At 46.3% G+C, this 27,600-nt stretch overlaps 1 protein-coding gene across 4 annotated transcripts in view; it reads right to left on the bottom strand.

Moving 5' to 3' along the window:
* Window positions 1-332: 332 nt before the first annotated feature.
* XPO5 (exportin 5) overlaps window positions 333-27,600 on the bottom strand; it is a 30,956-nt gene continuing 3,688 nt past the window's right edge. For 2 of the 4 annotated variants that reach the window (XM_067293228.1, XM_067293230.1), the window contains 27 exons: window positions 26,734-26,760; window positions 26,213-26,398; window positions 25,429-25,505; window positions 24,891-24,990; window positions 23,321-23,404; window positions 22,742-22,867; window positions 22,403-22,493; window positions 20,790-20,918; window positions 19,906-20,021; window positions 18,779-18,934; window positions 18,319-18,360; window positions 17,598-17,705; window positions 15,990-16,189; window positions 15,260-15,359; window positions 14,155-14,336; window positions 9,077-9,177; window positions 8,166-8,262; window positions 7,485-7,621; window positions 6,669-6,766; window positions 6,080-6,126; window positions 5,586-5,680; window positions 4,644-4,706; window positions 4,050-4,132; window positions 3,180-3,287; window positions 2,863-3,000; window positions 2,535-2,699; window positions 333-1,997 (listed from right to left, as the gene is read on the bottom strand). In XM_067293228.1, the coding sequence (XP_067149329.1) occupies window positions 1,857-1,997; window positions 2,535-2,699; window positions 2,863-3,000; window positions 3,180-3,287; window positions 4,050-4,132; window positions 4,644-4,706; window positions 5,586-5,680; window positions 6,080-6,126; window positions 6,669-6,766; window positions 7,485-7,621; window positions 8,166-8,262; window positions 9,077-9,177; window positions 14,155-14,336; window positions 15,260-15,359; window positions 15,990-16,189; window positions 17,598-17,705; window positions 18,319-18,360; window positions 18,779-18,934; window positions 19,906-20,021; window positions 20,790-20,918; window positions 22,403-22,493; window positions 22,742-22,867; window positions 23,321-23,404; window positions 24,891-24,990; window positions 25,429-25,505; window positions 26,213-26,398; window positions 26,734-26,760 (2,997 nt within the window). In that variant the 3' untranslated portion in view covers window positions 333-1,856. The remainder of the gene's footprint in view (window positions 1,998-2,534; window positions 2,700-2,862; window positions 3,001-3,179; window positions 3,288-4,049; window positions 4,133-4,643; window positions 4,707-5,585; window positions 5,681-6,079; window positions 6,127-6,668; window positions 6,767-7,484; window positions 7,622-8,165; window positions 8,263-9,076; window positions 9,178-14,154; window positions 14,337-15,259; window positions 15,360-15,989; window positions 16,190-17,597; window positions 17,706-18,318; window positions 18,361-18,778; window positions 18,935-19,905; window positions 20,022-20,789; window positions 20,919-22,402; window positions 22,494-22,741; window positions 22,868-23,320; window positions 23,405-24,890; window positions 24,991-25,428; window positions 25,506-26,212; window positions 26,399-26,733; window positions 26,761-27,600) is intronic. The other 2 variants (XM_067293229.1, XM_067293231.1) reach the window with 1 other exon arrangement.

Below are 27,600 nucleotides of genomic sequence, written 5' to 3'. Positions count from 1 at the left end.
TCTTCTGTAGCCATGTCAAAGCATTCTTTGTAAACACGTACCCTTCAAGCTTTGAACACAGCAGCTGTGGTAGAATTAAGATAAGCCAGCTCTGACTGATCAACTAATACTTTTTAAATGCATCTTTTTCCTTGCCTTCTAATTTAATTAGCTAGTCTGGGAGGGTGCATCCCCATCCTGATTATTGACATGTGACAATTCCCAATTTACACTGACTACTAGCAAAGGTGCCTCCCTTCTAGCAGATGGGATAAGGTATGCTGAACAACCCTTAGGAAGGCTTCAGCTTTTATTGAAGCAGCTAGAATAAAATGAAATCATGACACCATATGTATGAAACTGGAATAGCTTTACTGACATTCAGAGGTGTAACACAACCAGTTCAGAGACAGCTTCAGATTTAAACATTCCTACAAAAAGGTTCTAAAAACCATTTAAAAAAACCCCTTGTGTCTAGCATGAAGTCACAGAATGTTAAAAATACCACAACACAATAAATACACCCAGCCTTTGCTAGAGCCAGGAGCCATGTTAGCTCAGGAGTTTAGAAAAAGTTGAGGCCAGGAAGAAATTGGAAGGTGCTGGTGGAACAGCAGGGGCAGGAGGGTGAGTGGATTTCCTCAGGCCTGCCCTTCCTTTCAGCCCCCTCCACCCTCTTCTAAGCCAAGCTTTTCTGTCCAGTCCAACCTAGTGGAGACACTACCTTTGTTCCCCTCGTGATTTATTACTTCCTCTGTCTCCTGAATGGCAAAACCACCAGCTAGTTCTGGACAGACTGTCCCAGCTCCTGTACCACTGTGCTAATGTTATAATAGATTGAATGAACCATTTATCACATAAGAATAACCAGCTTTGCAGCCTGGAGTGGTTTGCTTGATTCCCACCTCCTCCAAAACCCAGTTTCTGGCCAGGCTTCTCTCCCGTAAACAGCATTATAAAACCCTACTACCTCCTGCCATGCCATGCAATCCTCTGACAAGTACCATACTGGGTAAAAGTAGAGGCTACTGTCACCTCCACAGCGACAGGGTGGGTTGATCCCTTTTGGTTTGCAGGTGCTTCAGCTATTGGTCCAGATTTTGTGTACCTGCACTGCCATGTTCTAGTCTACAAGGCATGGTTAAAAAAAAATTCCTGTCCTGCTCCTGAGAGATGTAAAGGCTGGCACAAAGCAAAAGCCTTCCATTTGGCTCTGGGTAGAACAAGACACATGAACATACATACATGATGACAGTGTCTGCCTCCTTCCAGAGAGGAGCTGCACCTTAAGAAGACTGAACTCAAGGGAGAGCCTAGAGCACTGCAAGGCTTGCTGGCACACAGCCCTCAGCCCAGGGCTCTCAGAGTCCAGAAGGGAAACAGATTCATCAGAAGACAAGTCCACTAGGGACAAGCACCTATGGGCATGACAGGAGTGTCTGATGTGTTCCCTGCAAAGCCTGGTTACTGCCACCCAGGGTAAGGTTAGGGCAGCCCCTTTTCAGATGGGGCACTATTCTGCTTTTTGCATTACTCCTAAATGCCAAGGGATGAAGGGGTGGAGTTAGAGACACCCAAGGCTAGAGAATGACCAGGCTTTACCTAATGGAGTCTGTAGGCTCAGCTTCCACCTTGCAGAGAAGCAGAAGTCTAGAGTAGCTAATACTCGGAGGGGAGGGGAAGGAATCAGAAAAGCTTAACGGACTGGATCAAATGCCACCCCAGGCCCCATCCCCATGTAGGGAGAACAGGACAGGACCTGTAAGGGGCTTTATTCGGGTGAATGCTTGTGGAGATGACAGGGAGAACCTAATGTGCTTACTATGAGGAGAGACAAAATATAAGGTAGGGGAGAAGATGGTTGCAGTGTCCCTGGCTCAGGGCTCAAAGAGTGCAGTGAGGCCCTCTCCATCCTCATTCTCTAGCACGTCTGTCTCCAGTGATGGCTTCACCTTTTTGAAGAGAGATGGGAGGTTCCGGATATGAACCTCCTTGCGGAACTGCTCCCCGAGAGACTTCTGGAGAGGACAGACAGGCAGGTTTTAGTCATTACTGCCTTCACAGGCCCACTCAGCCCAAGCGCAACCTACTTGCATCTCAGAGGCAGGCCCCAGTTTCTGAGCAATCCCTAGACCCACACCCCCTGCTTGGGTTTTAGAGAATCCCAAAGTGCCAGGGCATCTATGGTAACCACTAATGTAGACTGCACCACACGCCCGGGACTCTAACTCAACACCTCAGACTCCAGCCTCACCAGCCTCACTAAAGCCCTGCAACTGTCTAGCAGCTTTGTTCAAACATTTGAACGCCCTGTCCCCCATAAGTACCCACTGCCTTGCAGAGAGAAGTTGTTGCTGGAGGTGCTGCTCAGTCAGTGTTACCACCCCCACCCTAGCTCCAGGTTGAAGAGACCCAGTACAAATCCTGAGAATACGCTGCAACAACCTCCTGGTTGGAAAGGGACATGCTGGGTAGAGGCAGGCAGGCTGGTTTCCCAGTCACTTCTGTGGGATGTGAAAGGAAACAGGTTCATTTTGCTCTAGGATATCACCTACCCCAATGCAGCCTGTGATGAGGCGCTTGAAATGATCCTTCCGGCGCTTATCTGCCACTTTCTGCAGTGTTGGGTTGAGAAGTTTTGACTCAAACTGCTCCAAAGATTCCCTCTGGATGTCTGGGACCTGCTCCATCACTGCCCTCAGCTCAGCATAGCGAGGACGCTGCAGGGAGAAGGATGGTCAACACAGCTCTGCTAAAGGAGCCGTCCTGCCCTCCTAAGGGGGCCCTTAGCACCTCTGCTTCCCTGACCCAAGCTGGCACAGGATTAGTTTTCTACCCCTCCCCAGCCAACCTGGCATCCTGACAGAGAGCACAGTTTCTCACCAAGGCCTCGTAGATCTGGAAAGCCAAGTGGACAAGAGCTGCCATGCAGCCATCGTGCTGCCCGTGCGTCTGTAACCCCTTCAGCACACTCGTGAAGAACCAGGACACAGCATCAGGTAGCAGGTTTCCTGGGAGCACCTGGGGAACAGGCACTGTCAGCACAGAAGCAGGATACTGATACATGACTGCCTTTCTCCAGCAATTTACTTTTCCCAAGGAGAAGGTGCCCAGGGATGGAGCATCCATGCCTCTCACTGCATTCAGAGCTTCCTCTCTCAACTGTGCCAGAACTAGTTCCCTCTTTCTCCCAGAGGTACCTGTTTGAGCAGCGGCCAGCAAAGCTGTGTGGTGGTTCTTTGGCACGACAGGGTGTCCTTCCAGGAGAGGGATGTGTAGGCAGTGATTAACAGAGCAGTGCAAACATCCTGAAAAGGAGTCAGCAGGTAAACCAGTCAGAAGAATTATTTCCCACCTTGAGGATTCATGTCTGAAGGGAGCCAAGAGAAAGCCCAAGGAAGTTGAAGGACCTCCACAGGGGTATGGTCTGAGAAGCCTGCTTGCTGCTGCTGCTGCTCCAGCAGAAGGTGTTCAAAGGCACTCAGGTGTGCACAATAGCAGCCATGAGGAACCAACTGCAGGCAAACCTGCTCCCTTCATCCCTTCTGGGAAGGCCCCAGAGCGCTCCCAGTGCTCACCAGCTGCTCAAGTCAGTGCCAAAGCTTCTGAGGCATTTACAGACAAGGAGGAGTACAGAGGTATGTGGGTGAAGATACTCTGCATGGTGGGTTGTGGTAACACTTCTGACTGCTGTGCCAGCTCTGGGAGATCTTACAGAAAAAAAGAGCTACTGTGAAGTTCTTCCTTGTGAAGACTGAAACCCAGGATGGGTGCAGGGCCAGGGAACACCCTGGGGGGCTGAATGCCCAGTGCCTCACCACATAGAAGGCCACAGAGGGTCTGAAACACTTTAGCTACATGTTATACCAGATCCTGACCTGTGAGTGCTTTGTGGCTTCTGCAACAACTAACAGGGCTCTTAAAAACAAGGATGTTCCTGCCAGACTGATTCTCACAGTGGGGAATGCTCAGGCAGACTAGATCTTTGTAGCAGTGTCTGGCTGCACTGCAGACAAGTGTGACAAGGACTGCAGAAAAAGGATGGTACAAGTTAGAGCACGTGCCCTTACCTCCTGCTTTGTCAAACACTTGCCAAGCTCAGTAAGCTCTGCACTGGCAGGAGGAGTCACCTCTGTGGCCATCACCTCATCATCTGCAGAGCAAAGAAGAGGCAGCAGTGTGAGTGTGGCGTCCCCAGGACTGAGGAGTACAGGGAGAACTGAGTTGGGAACCAGGGGACAGCACACACAATCAGTACACTGGCACATCTTGCCAGAACATCTCTCTCCCCAAGCAGGAAGCACCCAGCCATTGTGAGGCAGGAAGGGCACCCAACTAGCTACTCTCCAGCTAAAAAGATGACTGTGCACATCCCTTGTCTCCTCAGCCCTCCTCTTGGTACCTTAAGAAGCAGCTGCTCCAACAACTTGATTTCCCACATGCTACCTGTGAGCTCTACAGCAGAACATTTGTCCCTAGGCTAGACCTGTTTTTTGTGTAGCCCCCAGACAAGAAGTGTGGCAGAATCCAAGCTGAAGGCTTGGTACCAAACCTCCACCCCTCTCACACAACCTCCAGTAACAGGCCAGGGTCTCCCTTTTAAGAAATGGGAAAAGTGTTAGCACACACCAAGAGGGAAAAGGCAAAGGTGGGCATTTACTCACCGTCTCCGTCTACAGTAGCAGCAGTGTTATGCTCAGCACCTTTCTTAGAAACACAGCAAACAGCTGCAAAAACAATTGCAGGTCAGAGGAACAGAAAGGGGAAGATGCTACTTCAGGACATGCAGAGATTATCCTGCATAATCTGATGGGCTGACAACTGCTTCAAGCTCCCCCCAGCTCTCCCTAGACCTTGTTCTTTACACAGTATCTGAAGAACCTGAAAGCACAGTATAAAAGCCAAATATTGCACTAACTGGAAGTCTGAAACACCCCGCTCACAGTATCCTTCCTGGTGGAACCTGCTGCAAGGTGGCTGCTTTAAACTACTGAGAACCAGAATGTGCAAAATCATTTGAAGCCTAGAACCTGAGGAAAGCAGCATTTTACAGCAACGAGGCTAATCAAGAAGGCAGGTGCAAGGTTGACACCCTGTAATCTCTATGTGGAGTTAATTTTTTCCAGTCTCTCTGCTCAAAACCACACTGGCAAAAACATGAAGTTGGAGAAAGGGAATACAAAGGAGATCTGCTTGTGGGGAGGAACTCTCTTTCTGACTGGCTGGAGACATGGCAAATGCCAGCAACAAAACTGCTCTATGCTCAGGTTGTCCACAAATCAACATCATGTATCTGACTCCAGGGTACAGAAAGGAAGAACCCAGATTCCAAAGGAGGACTGGACTCCTACAGTGACAGCGCCAAATACATGGAGCCCTAGATGCCAACAAAACAAAAGGAAGACAATGCTCTTCTGAAGGTTGTAAACTGAGCTCTTACTAGGTTTAGGTAAGATTTTCACAGGGTTTACTGTCTCATATCTGGCTTCTAAGGATTATGTTAATCTCTACTAGCTGTAAGTTTTACTGCAAACTGAAAATACCTGTAGTCCTCTCCAGGGCAAATTTCCCAAACATCCCAGTGGACCTAGCTTAGTTTCACTTACTGATGAGATCCATGACTTCACGGGTCAGCAGCCTGACCAGCTGCTCCTCAAGCATCTCCTGAGACTCAGGATTGTCGTCTGCAGCATCATCCTCACTGAGGAGAACAGGTTTTAGTGTGAGGGGAGCCAGTGTCTTAATGTATCCCTTCTATCCAAGCACAGGAGTGAGTCACCATCAGGATAAACAGAAAGTGAGACCGAGGACTAGCTAAGACCACCACTCCCTTGGTGAGGTGGGGATTACTGAGGTGCAACTGTGACCAGGAATAGGATGGGCTGAGCAAACTCCTCACCAGCATTATCTGTTATTAGCAAGTCCAAAAGCAAAATCAAGGAGCTGCAAGCTAAGTCAAAGTTCCAGAAGGACCAGTGTTTTTCAGTGCTCTGCTGGTGGGCCTGTTCCCATCCCCAGGGCAAAAGGGCCCGTGAAAGACCAAAGCTCCAGCCCACTACCCATTTTCCCCTTCCAGTATTCATCAAGGGATGAAGCTTACCAAAGCATGCTTCGCTGGTTGATCACTTGCCATTTCTGAGACAACCTCTGTTTAAGACCAAGACAAAAGGGAAGATTCAATAACTTTCTAAGGAGCCATCCTGGATACAATGTAAAGATGCCCAAGCACTACTCACTAGGAAGCAGTGACAACTGCTGACAGAAACACTTGTAAGAGTTTCTAATACAGCTCTCATCCTAAGCCCGACTTTGAACAGGACAGGAACTGCTAGTTAACTGTAGTGAAGAGCCAGAAAGCTGTTGTGGCTGTGCTGGCTCTAGGAATCCGAGTGAGCTGTCAGGAAAATGAGGGGATGCAGGCAAGAAGACCCTTATAGAAATTCTCATGGCTGAAGACTGAGGAGTTGACATCCACAAGTTTGAATTCACAACAAGGGGTGCAGTGGGACAGCCAGAGTTCAACACACCTCAAAAGCCCCCCTAGACAATATCAAAATCATTAAGTATCAGGGCTGTGCCCTTGCCCCGGCTGGCTTTGGAGAGATGCAGACATTCTCACATGTTGCTGCCAGCTGCTACAAGGAGCCCAGGCTGCCCAGGAACAGGCATCAAACCAGCTGTTTTCTTACCACATGCAGATACGTGAAGAGTGGTCCCAGCATGGGGCAGACAAGGGTTTCATAGTATTCTGGAGGGCAGGAGAGTACCAAGGGCTTAACAAACACACCTGCACAGAGCAGTTAAGGAAGAGACCCAGTGCGTGTGGCTGGCTGCCACGGCTCCTCTTCTAGGAGAGGCAAAGAGCCTGCTCCCTGCCTCCCAGTGCTAACAGCTACTCATTGCTCACTGAACAACACTGCAAGCAACATCACCTATCAGGCTGTGGGAGGAAATGCCAAGGACTTGGTCCAGCCATGAAGTAACAGATACACCTTTAAACCCAGCTGGCCACAGCCCTGAATTAACAAGTGGCATCTCTACACAAGTGTAAGGTGTTCAGCCTCCTCTCCTGACAGTTCAGCTGAGAAAGCCAAGAGGAAGGTACTTAGTGCCTATTTCCTAGCTGTGGACTGAATGTCCAAGCCCTGGAAAGTGGCTGGGGACTCCAGATGGTCTCCCATGCAAGCACTGAGTCAGACACCATACTGCCAAACGCCTACACTATCCAAGCCCCCTTGCTCCTCAAAAGGCAATCCCCACCTCTCATGGTGCATCAGGACAGCACAAATCCTTTGTATGCATCTCTGACCCCATGCACTGCTGTTCCTGCTCATGCCCTGCTAGGCTGACACCTCTGCCACGCCATGTGTATCCCTGTTTGCCTACCTTCCCAAACATCCTTCTTTGTCTAGGCCATACTGAAAATGATGCCAGAAAGCCAGCAGGTTTTAGATTTACATGCTCAAAGCTTTCCTAGCTGGCCTGAAACAGTGACATAAGGATACGGAGCATAGGACGCAGTCTGTAGTCAGGAATGTTGTTGAGGTTGATGAAAGCTGAGCTGAGGAGCTGGGTGGCGAGACCCTCAACGGTATAGAAATCCTGATGCATGGAGGGGCCTGCATTTCCCAGGATGTGGAAACTACAATGCAAAACCAAGTTACTTGCAGCTGTGCTGGATAGCAGGTACCATGCCTCTGACCTGGCAAAGGCTGCAAGTGCTATCATTTTGAGATTAGATAGTTGCCACGTTCTTATGCAAACAGTACAGAGAAATTTTAGCATAGGATCTCCCCTTTAGGATACCTGCAGAAAAGACAATGAATTAAACATCTGAACAGTAACACACACTTTCAAGTGCTGATGTTGTATCCTAACACACGGGATTAAAAGCAAAGAAACAAACTAGGTCAGGATATGGAATGGGCGTTCCAACCCTACTAGCCACCTGTGCAAGAGTTACAAGCAGATCCACATTTGAGGTACTTCTTCTAGCAACTATGTTCCATGTGTGTGTGGTGGGTTGCAACTGTTAAGTGTAGTTCACCACTGCTCCTAGCACTTAAGAGATTATGGGATACAGCGCACTTGAGAAGTCTAAGTCTAGAACAAGGCTGCACCCAGCAATGGCTTCCTGCACCAGCTATGCAATGTCAGATTGCGTGTGGGAGCTCTGGTGCTCTTACCAGTTGTCGTAGAGGGTACAAAAGAAGCCTTGCATCCTTTCTAAGACCGTTTTGTAAACAGGAGAATCATAAAGCTCCAGCAGAGGCTGAGGGAGACCTGTGGGAAAGAATAAAGCCAGCTTCATTAATAAGAGCACAGTGCATCCTTCACAATGCGTAGGACAGGCCCCAGCCAGCCAGGCCCGATGGCAGTGAGGGAAATGCTCAGCAAGGTCACATGCAGCCAAAAGGGACAAGATGTAGCAACCCTGGGGGAGAACTGTAGAGGTCAGCTGAGTTTCAACTGGTTGTACCCAGAGTAAAGGTGTTCCAGCTAAGGTTGCTATAGCCCTGCCTTCTTCCAAAACAAAACTTACTGGAGCCATCAGAATCCAGTCAGAAACAAAGCTGACAGTTCTACAGCTCCTCTAACAGCCCATCCCTGCAGATTTGTATTCATCTTTGTTGGGGGACGCATGTTACTGCTGAACCATGGTATCAGTAAATCTCCAGAGATCAAGGCTCTGCTGCTTTATGTGCAGTAGCTCACAGAAAGAGAGAGAGTTTACAGATGACAGAAAACAGGTAAAGGAAGCATGTCCTTATTTTACTGATAGGAAACAGAGACAAGAAAAACAAAGCAACTTCACCAGTCTTTGACTCTCTGGCAGAGTTTGAAATTAAACCTCAGCTTCCAGAGTCAAGGTCCATACCTTGGCCACAAGGCCACCCACTTTTGCTTTGCTTGAAAGCCTTCTGGGTTCACAAGCTCAAGCTTCTTTTTAAGAAGGCTCCAAAAGCCTCATTTTAATACAGCAGCTAGAAACAAACAGCAAGGCCAGAGTGCAGGACACAGTTCATGCCCCGTAGGAAAGGTCTCTCCATGAGCACTCAGGGATCCCACACATTCCTCCTGAAGAGAAGCTCCTTACCTAGGATGGCATTCTTCTCCACCTCCAGCATGTCTAAGGCCTTTGCAAATGTTTCCCCCAGCTTAGCCACCATCTCTGGCATGTAGAGATTGTTGTGAGTCCTGAAACAGAAGAGCACTTGGTTTATACTGGTGTGGGTCAACCCCTTTTGCCCTTGACAGTGGGATCCTCTCCTTCAGCTTGTGAACAGCTCCTCTGTGGCAGACGATGAGGAAGGTGAGACCAAGCACGTGTGCATGGGATCCCCCTTCCCCACCTGCAAAAATATTGGGGAAGCTCACCCGACAGAGACGTGGAGTGACTCCACCTCATGTCCTGAAGCTCCTGGCTGCCCCTTCCACTTCCTTCAGTTCACCCCACCCCTTGCAAGTGCTGGCAGTAAACTCCCAGCAATTCTCCAGTTGATGCTGGCAACAGCTTATTAGCTTGGCCAAAGGGATCAGAGAATGTATTTTAAAAACTGACAGACACGGATTCTGTAATCTCAAAAGATCTTCTGCACCTAAGGCCCCTACGGCGGGAGAGGCTGTTCCAGCTCCAAAATACACACACTGCCCCCCAGGGATGGGTCACAGTCCCCAGAATGGCAGGCGGCACTGGAGGGACTCTAGGGAGAACTTCAGTCCAATATAGGCGTTACTCATGGCAGACACACATGCCCCCTGGAAAACGCATCCGACTGGGAACAATTCCACATAATCAGGAGGCAGCCATGGTCAGCTCTCCGTGAGGAACACCAATTCAGCCACGGGTGGCTGGTTCTTGCCATCCAGGCCAAAATGGGTCCCCTCTTAGCCAGGGTACTGACTTTCAGAGCTGGACTTGGCGGGGGGTGTCTCTCTCACCTACCTCTCTCCTTTGAGACCTCAGACCTCCACTCTGGGTGTCGCCAGCTGCACACAGCACAAATCCTGCAGCCTCCTCCAAAACTGCAATGCCATTGTACCTGCTGCTAGAGGTGATCAAGGGCAACTCAGTATCTCCCCCTAGAGCAGCGTTTCCCAAAGCAGGGTGGGGGGGGTGCGTGGGAATGGCTGGGGGGAGGGAGCGTGGACAGACCTCAGTATGTTCTCCAGAGTCTCAGCTTTCACTCATGTCTTAATGATTTTTTTTTTTGAAGGTCTCTGTTCACAATCCTGGCACCCCGATGCAGTGACGTCTGCCTGAGTTTGCAGAGAGCCTGAGTTAGCTCCGAAATGGCAACTATCCCATTTCTCTCTGCCAGCGTTAAATACTTCCCTGCTCACTGCATGTGAGGAAGGCAAGTATGTAAGTTTTGTATGAAAGAGCTACACAAATGACTTCTTAACCACTCATACTCTCATTCTGGGCTGGATCTACCACCATGCAACAGGCCTCAAAGGGGCAGAAGCTGGTTTTAATTTCTCAGCAGGAGTCAGGGAGAAGCCCAGGTTCCAAAAGTTTGGATAATGTTGTTCCACTGACTCAGAAAACTCTGCATTTCTGCTTGATGCTATCCTGCAACCTAGCTCCTAAAATCATATCCTCTTTTATGTCTCCCGCCTGCTCCATGCCAAAGTTGGCTTTGCCTCATACTGGGCATAAAGGTAGTGGGGCAAACCCAGGACTGCAGAACTGTGCAGTGAACCTTGAAATCTGACTGCTCTAATCCCAACAGAATGGGTCAGACAGTCACGTCTTGAAGCTGCAGTCATGGTCCTTAGTTGTCTCAGAGTCCTTGAAGCATTTTTTCAAGTATGACAGTTGGGAGAGCAGATATTGCTCACAGGCCAGTCTCCCTTAATTTACACCGCAGGAAGGTCCCAGTGGTAACAGAGAGAACATGGCTAATCAGTTGCTCCCCGTGGGAGTTAAAAAAAAAAAAAAAAAAAAATCCAACATCCCCTGTACATGACGAAGATGTAGCCCCTAGGCACAGTCCAGCTGAGACTCTCAGCAGCAAGCAGCACTCCTGGGCATCCCATACATAGAAGAACATGGAAAAACAAAATTCAAGAGACATTTATAATTCAGATAAGACAAGCAAAGGATATGACAAGGTGTGGGGAATGTATTTTCAGAGATGGTCACAGCTCTGCTGAAAAGGATGTCTTTGCTCTCGAGATGTGGGCTTATAGGCCAGAGGATGAATCCTTTAAGACAGTCCAGCGTCCATGCTTGAAGAAGTCTTGACTCACAGCTGGAGCTGTCTGTACTAGAAATTCTCACAGCATCCCATGTCCGTACAACCATTCTGCCACCGATATTAATGCCACAGTAATGTCAGCATCTCGTCAAGAGAAGTTCTAAAAAAGTCTTTGTCCGTGCAAAGCATTTGCTGAGCCTGACTAGTCCATTTGCAATAAAACATGAGCAAATCCCAGCACAACAAAGGTGCTGCACAGATCAGTCCATGCATCTGCTGACTCCAGAGGTGTGTCTTTCTCTAAAGGCAGAAATTGCATTGGTGGCTGGAGACTGATGTGATTTGAATTTAAACTCAGGAAAGAAAAATTTTTAGCAAATTTAAGCTAGAAGCTAGAAAACAGCTAGATGAAATGAGGTACCACAAAGGAAAGGAAAACCATCATTCAGAAACCTGCAAGCAGTGATGAACAAAGCAGCCCCATGATCATTCAGCAAATTCGGCTACCATAGAGACAAACATGGATAGACACAAAAAGACAGGCTGGCAAGGAAAGCACCACTCTGTCTATGCCACTCAAAACTGCCTTATTTTCCTCACTGCTTGGGCTCCCTCTCATTCCTCTTGGTTCTTTGGTCTCAACCACGAGCTATCTCCAAAGTGCCTACCTTGGTGCAGACCCAATGGCTTATCAACTTGCACTGTTTCTATCTGCAGACACAGCATAAAACACCACACAACATCCAGAGATCAGCACAGCCAGCAGTTCAGCAAAGTGGCAAATGCCCTTTCTTTGCACACCGGTGCCTGACTTAGGAGGATCTGTGCAGCTGCTGCTTGCAGATCTTCTCCCACAGCAACCAATACAATCTGTGAGGGACTTCTTCCCCCACTTCCTGCATCAGTACATAAGCAACACTGGACCTGGCTTGTGTCCCCAAGAGAGTTAATGGCACAGAGCTGAGAGAAGCCTCCCTCCCCAAGAAATAATGCAACTATGTTCTTGAAAGCATCCTCAACACAGGCAGTCCTTCCAGCCAGCATTCCTCTGAGCTCTGCGCTTCCCATCTCTGACGGGCTGCTACAGATTGCAATCCATATTAAAAGAAGGTCCTCAGAAGCAGTACATGAAAAATGTGCTATGGAGCCCCTGGTGTGATTTTTGCTGGCTGATTACAAGCTCCAACTTCTCCAGAAAGACATAAGCATCATGAAGCCTTTAAGCTGAACAACTGTGAGCCTGCAGGTGTCACACAGAGGCCTCTACATCCAGCAGCAGCCTGGAAAAGTATCAAGTGGAGGATCTATTGCTCTCAATACATCAGCTGTTCTTCTTGGAGTACCCAGCCTTATGTAACTCCTTTGGGAAAGCCTGGATTCCTGAGTGAAGTGCAAGCCACTCCAGTATGTTACCAATCACTCAGAAAAATCCTAAAATGGAGATTTTGGTCTGCAACAGAGAAGCTTGAACAACACAGATGCATTAGCTCAAAACACAGCAAAGGAGCCTCTTCCTTTGTGTTGATGGGGAAGCACTGGCAACAGATCATAGCTTGTGCATTTTCCTGGAGGTGGTAAACAAACAGACACAGCATTTCTGCTTCTTTACAAGTAGTGCAGTAGGAGTTTGACAGAGGAGGGCGTAATTTAGTTTCCTCAGCTTGTCATAACAGGGATCCCAAGCATTTTTAACAATGCACCAATTCTGGCAAGAACAGCAACTGTGCCAGCAAAAATCCTGTCCATTGCAACCTGTTCAAACCTTGGGCACTGGTTTAACTGGTTTCCCACAATATGGAGCACGTTCCATGCTCTGCAAGAATTGGCATGAGGCTGTCCCTACTCAGGCAAATCTACTCCACACAACCTGCCCAAAGAGCTCATCCATAGGGTCTTTGGCCTTCAGGATAAAAGACAAAAACACTTCAAGCACAGCTCCTCTGTGCTACAGCCACAACAAGATGGTTCAACCTTGCCCACAGGCCAAAGTACCACCCACTGTGCAGCACAGAGCTCTGTGATGAGGCCTGCATGGGCCAAGACAGCATGTGCTTGTGCTACCAGTCCAGCATGTTGCTTCTCACTAGAAGCAGCAGTCCTGAACTTGTCAGTGACTACAAAACATACCTGACTAGACAGAGCTTGCAGTAATAGGGTCTCCTTCTCACAAACCTGGGAACTGAAAAATGTAAGTGGATCTGAAAACACTCCTTCCCAGCAGACTCCTGCCAAGTACAGACAGAGCCACCAGTTTTCAGGTACTCAACACACAATGTTACCTCACAAACAGGCACATAATCTGGCAAAATCCCAGTGTCAGCAGTTACCCTGAGCTAGATTCCCCATTTATAAATCTGGGAAATATGTTATTCAGGATTCGCCTTTTTTGCTTTCTCTCACCCCTTCCTCTGGCTGGCCTAGAGGTACACAACACCAGTGAAGTGCAGAGAGGCACTGCTAGGTAGTGACAGCCTGAGAGTATGCATCCACTGGTTTCAACAGTAGACAGTGCTTCAGGAAGCTAGCTTTCATATTCAGCAAAACCAGCTTAATTTAACATTGAAGAGAGAACAATGCAAACTGGATACGATGAGAGCTGGGACTGCCCTGGTGGTGACCGGAGAGGTGGCCTGGTAGGGGCTGAGGGCAGAGCAGAGATGTTAGTTGAGAAAAGATTAACTGGATGGCAGATTTATAGCAGTGGAGGTGGGGGAGGCAACCCCAGCCCAAGCTCCCATTGGCTTTGATGGACTCTTGTAGGCCAGGCCAATGAACGTTCAGAAGGCTCCAGTTTCCCCAGTCCCATTCCCCACTATGAACAGTCAGGAACAGTACTTGGGCACCTGCACCAGCCTGTGTTCCTGCTGGCTTCACTAGGAGAACATGCTCTGAGCATACCACATATTTACCACCGTTTGACTTTCAGAGACTCTTAAATCAGCATAAATGATTTCAAGTCAACTTGACCCACCTTATGAGAGCAAGTAAGTTGTCAAAAAGCTTCAGGACCTGCTCAGTGCAAGGGTTACGGTAGATTGGACTGCCACTGGGCATGTACCCAACCAGGAATCCTCCAGCTTTAGCCTCTTCCATAGCAACGGGCCAGCGAGCTCGTTTCACAACTCCCAGAATGGTATACACACAAAAGCTTATCTGTAACAAGATGAAGAGACATGGAGGGAGCATTTCTTCGCCAGAGCAAAACCCAAATAAATAGATTTTCAGAGAAACCTGTCATCCTCCCATCTCAAGGGGAATACTCTACAGTGAACCTAACATGGTGACAGGACAAACTCTGGTGGGTTTGTTGCCAAGAAAATGCAGCAACCTATTATGATACATTCCATCATCTTTAGGGACCCTTGGCCATGGCAGGACAGCCTAGGAACGTATTAGACAAAGCATCAATGTGTAAGTCTCATGAGTATGCAAACAACTCATTTAGAGGGCAGGGGTGCCCTCTAAAAGGAAGGGTCTATGTCATTACTCCCTCATCTCCTTCATGTGCTGGGATGGATATGAACATCTGCAATCGCACAGTGGTCAAACTGCATTAGCATCAGAGCACAAGCAGAGCTCTATTGACTTTATCTCAGCGTCTTCCACAGACCTAAAGACAGCAATCCATTTACAGCCAGTCCATGAAGTGAAGGCATGTCACTAAAAGCTCAAACAACATGAATCTTCTAGGATGAATTTTAATTATATTCCATGCTGCAGTCTCAGCAGAATGTTTTCCATGCTGCCTGGCTCAAGAAGCACAGTTCACATCACCGTATTTCCAAAAATCATGTTAACCAATTGATTCCCACAAACCTAACTCTGCCACACAAACAGAAGGGAACAGAGTGCTTCACTCTGCTGAATCATCTGGTTTGGCATGGCCTACATGCTCACTAAAGCTCAAAGAGGCAAAAGCTGACCTGTCATTCTGCAGTGTGAAAAACCTCCTGATTTGCACCCTAAAAAAGTGGATGATCAGGAGAGATCTTGTGTGTAGCCACAACACAAATGAGGGCTGTAAGGAGATGAGTCATCTCACTAAGGATTAAGCCTCTCCTGGTAATGATACTCACTCTAGAACGGTTCAGGCCACTAGGATCTTCCAAGACTGGATCAGCAATTTTGTTATCTGCACCCACATAGGAGATAAAGGCTTCAGGATCCGAGAGGACCCTGGCAACAGAAAGAGACAGTGCTAGGGATTATTGTTTGTACCAGGGAACTTTGAGCAGAGCCTTATGCTAGCAATAAACTTCTTAACAAATACAGAACAGTCTAGAGACACTGGCTAGCACTCCCCACTGTTCATGGAAATTTAAGGAAAAGCAGCAGAGATCTGGGCACTCTCCAAACATCTCCAGCTCTCTTGGGCCATGAGGACCCAAAACCTTAGAATCCCTTACAAAGGTGGTACTTCTGGGAAAACTCTTGTGCATGCCCAGCTGTCCAGGGCTGCTGCCTAGAGCTGTGGGACACCTCCATCTGCTTTTAGTAAGGACAGCTCAGCTTCCTGGCAATGAGCAAAAGCATCTTTCATTTCCCATTTTCTGCAAATGCTTTGAGCATGCTGGGAAGTGTCCCTCTACCACCTCCAACAGTTCTTAGATAGCAATTTTCAATAAGCAGCACTTAGACTCAGTTGGCAACTTCTCAAGAGCAGAGGGCTATTATCTCAAGCAACCAACAACTGCCTAGCGCAGAGGTCACCAGGCACCCTACCACCCATTTGGCATGTATATTTCCTATTGAGGCATGTGCTACCTCTGCAATAGCTCCAGCTCAAACCTCAACAGTGACCCATACCTCTGCATCTCTGTGGAGAGCCATAAGCTGGCAACAGGAGCCATGAGCTCCTCCAGGAAAGCTTTCTGCCGCTCATAGTCCTTGAACTGGTTGCTGATGAGGACCAGGGCCTCCATAAGGGCACACTTCTCCATCTGTGTCAGAAGCAGCTCATTGGAGAGCAGCTGCTTCACATGGTTGTACAACATCTCAAAGTTTGGCTGGAAAAAATATCCAAGCAAGAGTGTCATGTGTTTGGTGTGGAGGGGTGTTAATGGGGGAGGCAGGGGTGGGGACTGAGGTTTACTGAACTATGAAAAACAGCTGGAAGAGCATGCCTATGTTTCCTTTTCTTTACATAGCCATCTCCTTCTGAGTCTCAGGTCACCCTAAATGTCCAGTATAACAGCCTCTTTTCTGCCCTACCCCTCTATCATCATCCTGCATCTAGTTTACTTTAAGTCTCCAGAATGATTGACATAAGCAGAGGAAATCTCCCTTCTCTAGGCAGTCATATCTGTTACAGTAGGGTCACACCTCAAAATAGTTCTGGTGCTTTTATTTGCTGGCAGAAAGTACCTTGCTCCCGTGTCTCTAAAGTGCCAGACTTGGGAGTCTTCCCTCTCTTTACTCACAACTAGTCTAATAAATGTTCATATGGTTATCACCATCTCCATAGGAATGACTGAGTTTCTTCCCTACACACTCTAGTCACAACCATGTCTTCCTGTAACTTCGTACAAGCATCAGGAATCACCTGCTTCAGCAAAGTCATCTGAATATACTTTGGGGCAGCTCTGGGCCCTTGGCTCTTCCAGTGAGGATGTTTGGCTGGCTGTGGGGAAGGGGGAGTTCAGGGAGCAGTAGAATGAGACAAAGATAAAGCCACTAATTGTTGGCAGTTGTTGCAAAATGCAAACTGGAACCTCTAAATGACCTTAATTAGCATCCTCAAAACAGCTGCTGGAGATTAACCTGTAGCACAAATTGAGGGTCTCACAAAATTTGTTTAAACTAGCAATGTGCTCTGGTGCTCCCATACCTCTAGAGCCATCCAAACACAAACACTGCTAGAGAAAGGAGTTCAGAGCTACTTGGTTCAGCAAAATCAAACAAAACATTAGCTGGTGGATTTTAAAAGTAAATAATCCATGTCTGTATTTTCTAACTTCCTCAAGATAATCCAGAAGACAAATACTCTCCTTTTGCTCCTTCATTCTTTTAAGTAAGAGAAGAAAGTCTGGAAATCAGTCATGGCTAATGTCCTCAGCTAAGGAATCAGTCGAGATCACCATAAATGACAAAACCAAAATTCAGCAAATGTACCCATAAAACTGTTCCAGTGCTGCCTGTCTCCTCCTCCCTTTCTCCTTTGGATTTAACTCATTTCAACTCTTCAGGCAGGAAATTTTCCTTAATACATACCAAGGTCTCTTACTGTTACCTCAAACATGAGAACCACTCAAGCATGGGGAGTGTGGGTGGGGGGAATAAATCACTTTGTTGATATTTGTGCAGCAGAAGTGTTTCCTTGAAGAAAAACAGGGGCTGCAGCCAAGGAAACTGAAAATCCTACAAAATCCAGCTGAAATTGAAGCAAGGCTCCTTAGGACAGTTGAATTTACATACCAGGACAAGCTGGGGGTAATCCCGACACATCTTTATGATAGAGGAGCATGCATGCCTTCTCACATTCTTCACTGCTCGGGTTCTAGGAGCCTGAACAAACATAACAAACTTCAATGCAACAAAACAAAAAGTTCAGACAAATGCAGGGTATCTTCAAGAGACAAATCCATTACATATAATTTTCTGCACTGTTGAGTGCAGATCAAAGAAACGCTTCCACCTCCCTTCTCCTGCCCACAAGCAATCACATAGCAAAAGCCAATTCCCTCTGGAGCTATAGCCAACCCAAGAAGCCCACATCCAGACAAGCTGTGCTCTAGGAGTGAGGATGTCATGGATCTTATCGACTATATCAAGACTCTAAGCATTCCCAAAGCAGCTGGCAGTTTTACAGCTGCCCTTCACAGCCACGTATGCCAACCACTGAAGAGTATCAGCAGCTAACAATGAATTTAACTCTCAGGAGGGCCAGCACAGAATTGTATACCCAAGTGCATTGGCCTTGGGCCTGTGCCTGCGGCCTTCTAAACTTGTAAGCCAAGGTTATTAAGCTATGCCAACAGAGAAGAGATCAATTGTCTATACTCCCCTGCCCTTTCCAGGAGCAGGACTATACGTGAGAAGCTTACTACAGTGAGTCTTCAGACTCTGCATGCTCTAAAATATAATATAATTTGATCCAACTATTACAGCATATTAAAAGAGAATAATCCAGACATACCTTACTTTCTTCTATAACTTCAAAAGTAACTGAAGCAAACAGCTGTGAGAAAAGGGAGGAAAAATCCAAAAACCCATGTCACTTGTTAATATCTAGCACTCACTTGTATTGTGAGCTCAAGGAACAGATCATAAGATATTGGTGCAATTTCATTAAGTCAGTGAAGAACCCTTGACTAAGTTGAAAGATGAATCATCAGCACAAAGAGGCCTTGAAATCAACCATGGTATTTATTGGCCAGAGAGTGCACTTTATGTTTCCCAGCCCTAAATTGTAACATTATGTTTGTGTTGACTGAGTCTTGTTCAAGGAGAAACAGTATCTCAATTTTCCTGTTTTTAATGCAAGGAGTAGTCCTTGCTTCATAGGAAGCTCAAGAGCATTAATTAACGCCATCTAGTACAAGGGCCTTACTCCACTCAAAACCTACTTGATTTTAGCACGGTCTGCAGGTGCCTACCTTGGAAAGGACTTGTGGTAGGTATTCCGGTCGGTAAGTGACAAACGGGAAGAGAGCAGAGACATTGGTGAGCACACAGGACAGGATGAGAGGATCCTTTGTTTCAAAATTAAGGACAAGCTGCAGCAGATCTATGCCATCATTTACTGGGATTTCCTACAGGAGGTAGGGTAAAAAGAGGGAGAAGAAGGAAAGAAAAAAGCAGGCAACACTCAGCACTTCAGTCTGTAACATACATCCTAGAGCTCCTAGAGCCAGGCCAAGGAGCTGCTGCTGCGATATCAAACCCCTCAGTTGAAGACAGCTGTTCTCAAAGCAGAAAGAAAAGCAGTGGAGGCCTCAGTTTACCTGTATGCTATGTGTACTTGCTGAGGGAAAAAGGATAGCAGCACTGCCATTATTGCTCAGGCAGTCTTAAGATGCCAGTCTGAAGTCCCTACTATTGTTTGCACCTCTAGGAAAGGCAACTCTCTCTCATTTTGTCTCCTGATTCTCCTTTTCACTCCAACAGATTTCATGCTTAATCAGCTAAATCAACCCTTATAATTATTTTACTGTAATCAGAATGATGAACTAAAGTGCATGAGCAGCTTAATCCAATAAAACGCCAGTTTACAGGAGTCTAGGAAAAAATTGCTTTCCTTCAGATTTGTCTGCTGTTGAACAAACAGCAGAGAGAAAATGCATCTCATCTTCTGATCTCCTACTCCTTGAGCATGAGTTTCTCTCATTGAATTAAAAACACAAAAAAGAAAAATCAAATCAGGGTATGATTAAAAAAATAAACTCAGGAAATTTCCACCTAAGCTGTCCTCTTCTCCTCTAGCAAGGCACTACGTAAAAGTATGCCACCTCAGTGCTCTCCTGTGACTTCTTGTGGAGTAGCATCCAGAACCAGGACAGAATCTGTCCTGACATCCAGAATCCAGAACCTGACAGAGAAAGCCAGTATGAGATTGGTCTCATCTAAAGCGTCACTGCTCCTCAGGATAATCACTCACCAAACAATCTGGGTTTTTGCATGGAGGTAAATGCTTACAAGATTTTCAAAGACAACACAGCTGAAAAACACCCATGTCAATTCAGAACAAGCCAGGAAAGCAGGCAAGAGCATTTGGTACACATACGTCTTTATCCAGGGTTCGAAACATCTGGCTGATGACGCTCTCTGAGAAGAAGGTCATGGCATCCCACTGAACAAAGGAGGGAGAGAAGATGGAGCAGAGACCTTCGCCTGTCTTAGCTGTAAGGAAGAGAACACTGGAGCTCTCACCATGCTCCTCCCATCACACACAACACCAGCCCCATAAGCTCTCATAATGCAACATTTTAGTGCTCAAGTATTTCTGCCACACTCTTCTCCCTGCAGATGCCTGGCAGGGATGCACTGGAAGCAATTAAGGTACTCCAGTATGATTTGCCTACTCAAGTGAAAGGTCCTGAGCCACAAGTCTGATCTTCAAGATACTACAGGCTGCAACACCAACAAATCACAGAAGCAAAAAGAAAAGGAGGGACCACAAGCCCAGATTCAGCACTGCAGGCAAGACCGCACTCAATGTGACCTTGCAGGGCACCAAGTGGCTTTCAGGGGAGGAAAGCAAGGTGACTGACAGAAGGATTTGCCAGTCAGGCTGAACTTCCCTTGAAAAAAAATAACTGATATGCTACAGTGATGACAAGGTCCAAATAATTGTAAAGTTATATCAAAGGGAAAGTGATGCATCTGCTTTGCAAAGAGATTTTGGGGAAGGAAAAGAAGGAGTTTCCCCAATAGCCTGAGGCTCTACAGTAGCTATTGTGGAAGCAGGCTACAAAAGGTTCATTTTGTGGGGGTTTGTTTTTATTTTTAACTTGCAAAGACCTTGAAAGCCTGAAAACCTAATGTAGGGTCCTGGTCCCCCATCAAAAAGTGTGGTTTAGGAAAAAGGCAAGGAAGTTGCTTCTTGGCTTGAAAAGGAAGCTAAATCCCACATGTATATTTATATATTTTTTTCCTCAGATAACTTACAGTTCATGGGTCCAGTATCAACAGGAGCTGTCAGTTGGTACTTCAGCCATTCCCCAGCCATTTGGAAGCCAGTTCGAGGGTCCAGACGACAAGCCATCCTCATCACCTCTCCTTGTTGGGCTCGAAAAGCTGCAGTGAAAATTGGACACATGCAACAAGCTGATGCTACAAACGCTCCCTCCCCAAAACTCACCCTGCACCTTTCCGGACCTGGGAACATTCTGGACTGTTGCTCTGGCAGTAGCTATGCAGTAAGCCCAAACATTTAGATGGTAAACAGCATGGACAATTTTTTGAAGAGATATAAATGGATTTTAAAATGAAATAACATAAATACAGTTAAAATGTAGTAAGAATTATGAAAAAAAACTATCCTAAACCCAGATTTACTACAATTGAGCCTCTATTTCTCAAACTGTACATATTTGCTGCTTACAAAGCACCATGAAACATTGAGATGTTAAACCAGCATTAGATAACCACCACTTCCTTCAACTAAACACTTATTTTTTCCCCCCAGATTATTTAACTTAATCCAGGTCAATAGCAGGTTCTAGGCTGAAAAGCTAATGGTAACTTGAAAAAAACCCCAAGAAGTCTTGTTTTCATTTTCAAAGCTATGAACAAAAGTAAAGATAAGAACAGGAATTCCATTTGTTTCAAAATCTTCCAGCACAGGACCACACAAAAGAATCAGCTCAACTGACTACAGATGAAACTTGCATTGTTTAAAAAAGATGCTTATCAAATAAATTTGTTTTGTATTTCAAACCCGTTTTATCTTCTTATATATGTAACACTGTCAAGATCATTTAACTCCCTAAAACTAATTCTGGCTTTGTGCGTTTAACTGCCTTGTGATTTCCACCCAAGTAGATTTAATACCATAAATAAAACCCAGCTAATCTAATAAGCAATACAAAAATGCGACACTCGACATCTTCAAACATAAATGTAAAAACTAAGAATTTAAGTAATTTATTATAGCTCAACATATAATTCAATAAAGTATACAGTATATCCTCCCAGCCACCAAGCACGTACCAGACTATACCAGCCAATGAAAACCAATCTCATTTTCAGGAAGTAAAACACAAAACAAAAATAAAATTATAAAAATTAAGGGCTCCCTCTTTGCTGATTTAAGATAATGATTAAGACCAGCTATTTACATTGATCAACTGTAACTACTGGGACTGAGGCAGAAGCTTCTCAGCAGGGTGAAAACAATTTCCTTTCAGCAATGACACTTAACATCTTGTGTAAGCTGCCTTCCTCTTCTAGTCACTGAACAGGACTCCAGGCTAATGTTTCCTCCTCCAGGTGATCAAAAAGCCCATTTTCTTTGACACTAGGTAGTGAGGGCTACTTGGCCACCTGCCTGGCCAGCAGACAAAGTAATAGACAAATGCTATCAAAGAACCACCAAAATGAAATGCCTGAGCTGCCACAGGAAATCTCAAATTCACTCAACTCCAAGATCTAGGCTGAAAGTGTCAAGATAGGACTGGCAGCTGCCAAGACAACACGGTAGGCTCCAAGCTCAGCCAGCAACTGAAAATAAGAGGAAAGTCACAGAAAACGGCATCCGCACTGGGGCAAGGGCAACTTACAGTTGAAGAAGGCGTTGAAGTCCTCATCACTGTCAAAATCAAAGCGAGAGTATTCACAACTGGGGCTGTCTGTTTTAGAGGGAAAGCCCACCTGGAGACAGAGTGGACAAGGTCAGGAAGGAAGAGAAGCCACCCATCACAGCTAATACCAGCTTCAAGGAGATGAAGACTAAAGGCAAGGAGCAAACAGTGAAATGCTGAGATTAGTGCTGTTGCTCAGCAGCCTGGTGATTGTGTCTCTGGCAGCCACAATAAAAATTTCAGTTTCTCCCCCACGATCTGCAGGCCATGTTCACCCAGGCTCCTATTCACACTGACCTGGCCACAATTCTCACATACCTTCACTAGGTTGGTCATAGATGCCCGAAGATACTTGGGAATCATACCCAGCAACAAGGGGTCCCGAGACAGAACTTCATGCCGAAAGAGGGCTCCCCAGGTGATCTGGGTGGAAGAGCGCAGAAACTGTGGGGAAGAGAGGGGAAAGAGTGGGAACAGAGAAGGTTTTCAGTGCTGGGATCTCCACTGCTAACATTTAAGTGTTGCAATCAGAAGGCAATAGTAAATTACACTGACTATTCTGTTGAGGACAAGGCACCTTGCAGGCTCAACCCAAACTTCCATAAAGCCAAAAATCTCTCTAAATAAATGCTTGGGCTTATTTCAAATGCTGCAATTCCTACTCAGCACCTCCGTGTCAGGCACTGTTCCTAATGGGGCAGTGAAACAGGAGAAACCGCTTTGCGTTACATATCTTCAGTTGAAATGGAGAGACTGCAAAGCCTTACCCAGCTGTCAAGTATGTGGCACCTGGAGTTCTGCAGTCTTCTATAGGTTAATTTAGCTGTGCATTCACACATTCATATACAGACACACACACACACATATTACATTAAAGACTTTCATTCCTTTACATACCTGGCTGGGATGGGTTGTGAAGGCTAAAAATGAGTCGAGGTATTTTCCAAAGTTGGTTGGGGTTTCCACATCAGAATCTGAGCCCTGTTAGGAAGACAAACAATTTCAGACAAAATACTAACTTTATGTCATGCCAGGTCACAAGTGGTATGTCTCTGAGTAAAGCAGGTGTGCTATATTCAAGGCCACAGATCGTAAAGAAGGGGAGAAGAAACCACAGTAGAACAAGTGAGTTTTTCTGAAACTGGTGTAGCTTGAGGAGTAGCAAGTTTTGCTGACCAGTCTGGAGGTGCCAGAGACAGCACCATGCTCATTTGAAAGAAAAAAAGTTGACTTCTCAGATCCTCAAGTTCAGTTAAAGCCAACTGCATAACCATGACTGTTGCTGTATGTCACAGCTGTGTTCCCATTGGGTCAAGAGCACCCAGCACCAGCTAAGTGGGGCAGTTCTTAACTGCAGAATTCCGCATTTAAATACACTCAGATTTCACTCCCACTCCTCCAAATGCTTCCTGTATTTAATGTATTGACATCTCTTACTAATAACATTCTAGGAGGTCTGACAGGAAAACAAATTTCAGCACGTGCCATAAATTTGAGTTTCTGCTACTCCTCTCTAACTGTAACCTGACCTGTTGCCCTCAAGATCCCCATTCTGAAGCTGTACAGCTCAGTGCTGCCTCTCTGGAGTGAGTCCATATCAGAGGACCCAGATCCCCATCTCATTACTTCATCATGGACTAACAGCAAGTGAAGTCACCATTGCCGGAGGTAATTACTCATCCTGTGTTTGCTGTCCATTCTTGCCAGGATTTTTGTGGCACCCCTGCCTCCTCCTCCCCCCCCTCCAAAAAAAAAACCCCAAAGGGTTTTTTTCTTTCCCCTTCCTGTGAAAATTTACTCTGCTCTACCACTTCTCACAGGCTGGCTGCCTCAGCTTCCCCACAAATAGCATCTCTCAACAAGCCTGCCTTCCTTACTATAGAAGCAGTGTGCTGAATTTGGGGGGGGGAAGTAGGGGAGGGCATTCAGCAGACAGTACAGCACCCAAATTATCAGTGTGCATCTTCCTCTCAACACTGACACAAATAGTGTTAGAAGGATGAACAGCAGGAAGACAAAGTTTTTTCTTTTCTTAGGTTGGTAGAAGAACAAACAGATATACTCTTTTGAGTTAATTTAGTGTGGAAATTTAAAAGGCTTCCAACATGGGAATAATTTTGCTGAGCAGCTTTCCTGTAGCAGTAGAGACAGCAAGAAACCTAAACCATTTTCAATAATGCTTCAGCATTTCACAAAGGTAACAGGAGATGATTCTTGGTGACAGCAGAGGCCTGGAACCAAGACACATCCCCTCCATTCTACATTCCTAAGACTTGGCAGGATACAGTTACCCCACCGTCAAGCAGACGTATTTCTGCCTCTTCCAAACATGTGGAGAGAACCTTAGGGCTCTAGAGCCAACCACACTCAGATGAGGGTTGCCTTGTTCCCAGCCCTGAAAACCAGCTTTGCCAGGACTGCTGCTGGAATCAGCAGAGACTTACTGCTGGAATTAGTAGAGACTTACCAGCAGCGCACACAGCTGGCTGCCCAGCGCACACAAAACTTGGCAAAGTCTTTTCAAGAAAACATAGTGCTTCTCCACCAGGCCTTCCCCATCTGCTGTCCTGGGAATGAGGAGAATGGAAAATACAGGGTGGCAGTTACACGTGCTGTAAGTGACAGGCACACTGCTATCTTGTAGATAAAAAGAGCACTAGAGCAATTTGATTCTATCACGGTGGGATTTCCTTTGCTACTAATGACACAATACTTAATTGAAGTCTAAACCCTTTAGATTGGATTCTCTCTCAGAGTCCCTCCTGATCAGTTTTAGTCCAAAGGAGAGAGTTGGGGAAGCTGAGATATTCATCCCACTTTGTTCTTCAATTACAGAATTTGACAAAACTGCAGTTTTTCAGGTTTTGCAAAAAATAGTGTTTTTGTTCTTTTCTAATCCAACCCCAGCTTGCTGCGGTTAAGCAGCAAGATCTTTTGCAAATTAGATCTGGAAAGTCGTTTGTATGCAGTTTTGTGTGAAATTACAGCAGCAGGATGGTACTCACTGGGCAGCGGAGAGAATGTAGTGCATGGCAACGTCTCCAAATAAGACCATTAGAGGCTTCCGATCCTCCAGCTTCCCCTACACATAAAGTAAGCCAAATGCCTCAATTAGAACATGAGTATTTCTTGTGGAGTTGGAAGACTCCCTAGTTGTTCTTCCATCTGGGGAGTGGGTTGTTTTCCACAAGCGATCTTAGTGAAAAGCATTACCAAAAAATATCTAAGCCATTCTTGATTTCAAGCAATTTCCCCCAGCAACTCCACCACAGGAACTTTAAGCTGAAAAACTGATCCTCGCACATTAACCTTTCTTCACTGCAGACTGGCTGGTTACTTAAAGGCAGCTGATGAACAGTCAGCCTAGACACTAAGATTCTTGTAAACATGGAGGGTCACAGCACCTGTTTAAGTCCTTTTATCATTGCTCTGAGGCACTAAGCTGCTAGGTGACACAGCTAGGTGACAATATTTCCCACCTCCCAGTTGTAGAAAGCATCAAGGACAAGAAAAAAAATTCAGTAGGGATCCCCAACTTCAAAGCTGTGAGGAGAGGCAGGCACAGAAGTTGGAGAGGGTTCCAACAATCACTCTACGTACTGTACTGGTACAACGTTCACTCTAAATGTCATTAACAAGAACAGCCAAAAACGAGTAGAACTTTGTTTCCTTAAATAAATGGGCAAAGACATCCTTGCTTAATCTGAAGAAATATACAGGAGAGGAGGAGGAAAAAAAAAAAAGTGGGGGTTGGGGGGGTGTCAGAGGAGCCAAGGAGAAATTACTCACTTTCCTGCTGACAGCAATCAGGAGACATTCAGCTGCTCCTATTTGGAGCTCAGGTTCATTTAGGAGCAGACACAACATCTCCAAGAGCTTGCAGTTGTCTGCTGTGATGTGGCTCAGGGCCACCCAGTCAATGTAGCCAGCCAAGGTGTTGAGTGCTGCAATCCCCACACGGCAGTTTGCCTGGGCCTGCAAACAGAGAAGAGCCAAAAGGTCAGAGTCAAAGAGAACATCTATTCCCACCTAAAGCTGTCCACTCCCCAGAGGAACAATAGCAAGAACTGCCCTGAGAGAGCAAGGTGGCAGCAAAAGGGTCCACGTCCTCACACTAAGGAAGTCAGTCAAGGACTGCGCATTTCTCCACTTGTGCACCTCTCACTTCTCCAGAAGAGTTTATACTATGGGTGGACAAGCCAGGCTGTAAATGAGAACTGCAGGTAACAGACTCCAAAGTCTGACAGAGGACTGGTTCTAAACAACCTTACAAATGACTAATGCATTAACTCTTACACAGCTGCACTCACCTTTGGCTCCTGACCCAGATCAGCCTTCTGAAAAAGAAAACAAGAGATGGTAAGTGAGCAGCTACAGCACACACTTCCACCCAGCCTCTGCTGGACAGGCTTATTCTCGAGAATGCAGCTGGAAGCAGCTTCACAGAACAGCTCCCCAGTGAAAGAGGCTGCAATACAGTCTGCAGCTCAGGACATCACTACAGCCATCACAACCACTTCCACAGCCCCCTGGCAGGTAAGAAAACCGAACTTTCAATTGCAAGTTCAGCCACGATTTCCTTCTCATCCAAAAGATGACAATTCAGTCAGCAAGCACCAGGGAAGACACAACGCACAAGAAGGAAAGGCATTTCAGTGCTTCCTGGAAGCTTCCAGGGAAGATGCTTTTGTCCTTTTAGAGCATCTTACATCCAAGAGCCAGGCTCTGAAAGATGTGGGTGGCTTCTATCTTATCCTTTCCACACATCAGTCTTATAAGTGATTTGTTCATGGTCAGAAAAGCAGCAGGTGAGAGCTGGGGCAAGAGCTTACAAGCCTGACTTCCAGTTCCAAACACTTAGCAGCAGTAATGCACTGCTTGTACCATCTTTTCGCCTAACTAATGCAAAGGCAGTTTGTGTGCCACAGACACTCGGGTTTGATTGGTTTTTCATATTCAAAGACACCACAAGCATATCTTTCTGCTGCAAGGTTTTGGTTTGGAAACTCTGTCCATTAACATATTCTCTGCAGTGATTTTAAGTCACTCTGTGCCTGAACCGTTTAACAACTGAGCCACTGAAGCAGAACCGTGTTCTTACAAGAACCGCAGATTACGGTTTTGGGGAACTGTACATGGTCTCCACCAGTGTCAGTGTACAGACATGTAACTGAACA

Source organism: Apteryx mantelli, chromosome 3, assembly GCF_036417845.1.
Source record: "Apteryx mantelli isolate bAptMan1 chromosome 3, bAptMan1.hap1, whole genome shotgun sequence".
Classification (NCBI taxonomy): Eukaryota; Metazoa; Chordata; class Aves; order Apterygiformes; family Apterygidae; genus Apteryx; species Apteryx mantelli.
This window is presented reverse-complemented; position numbering and strand designations above follow the sequence as displayed.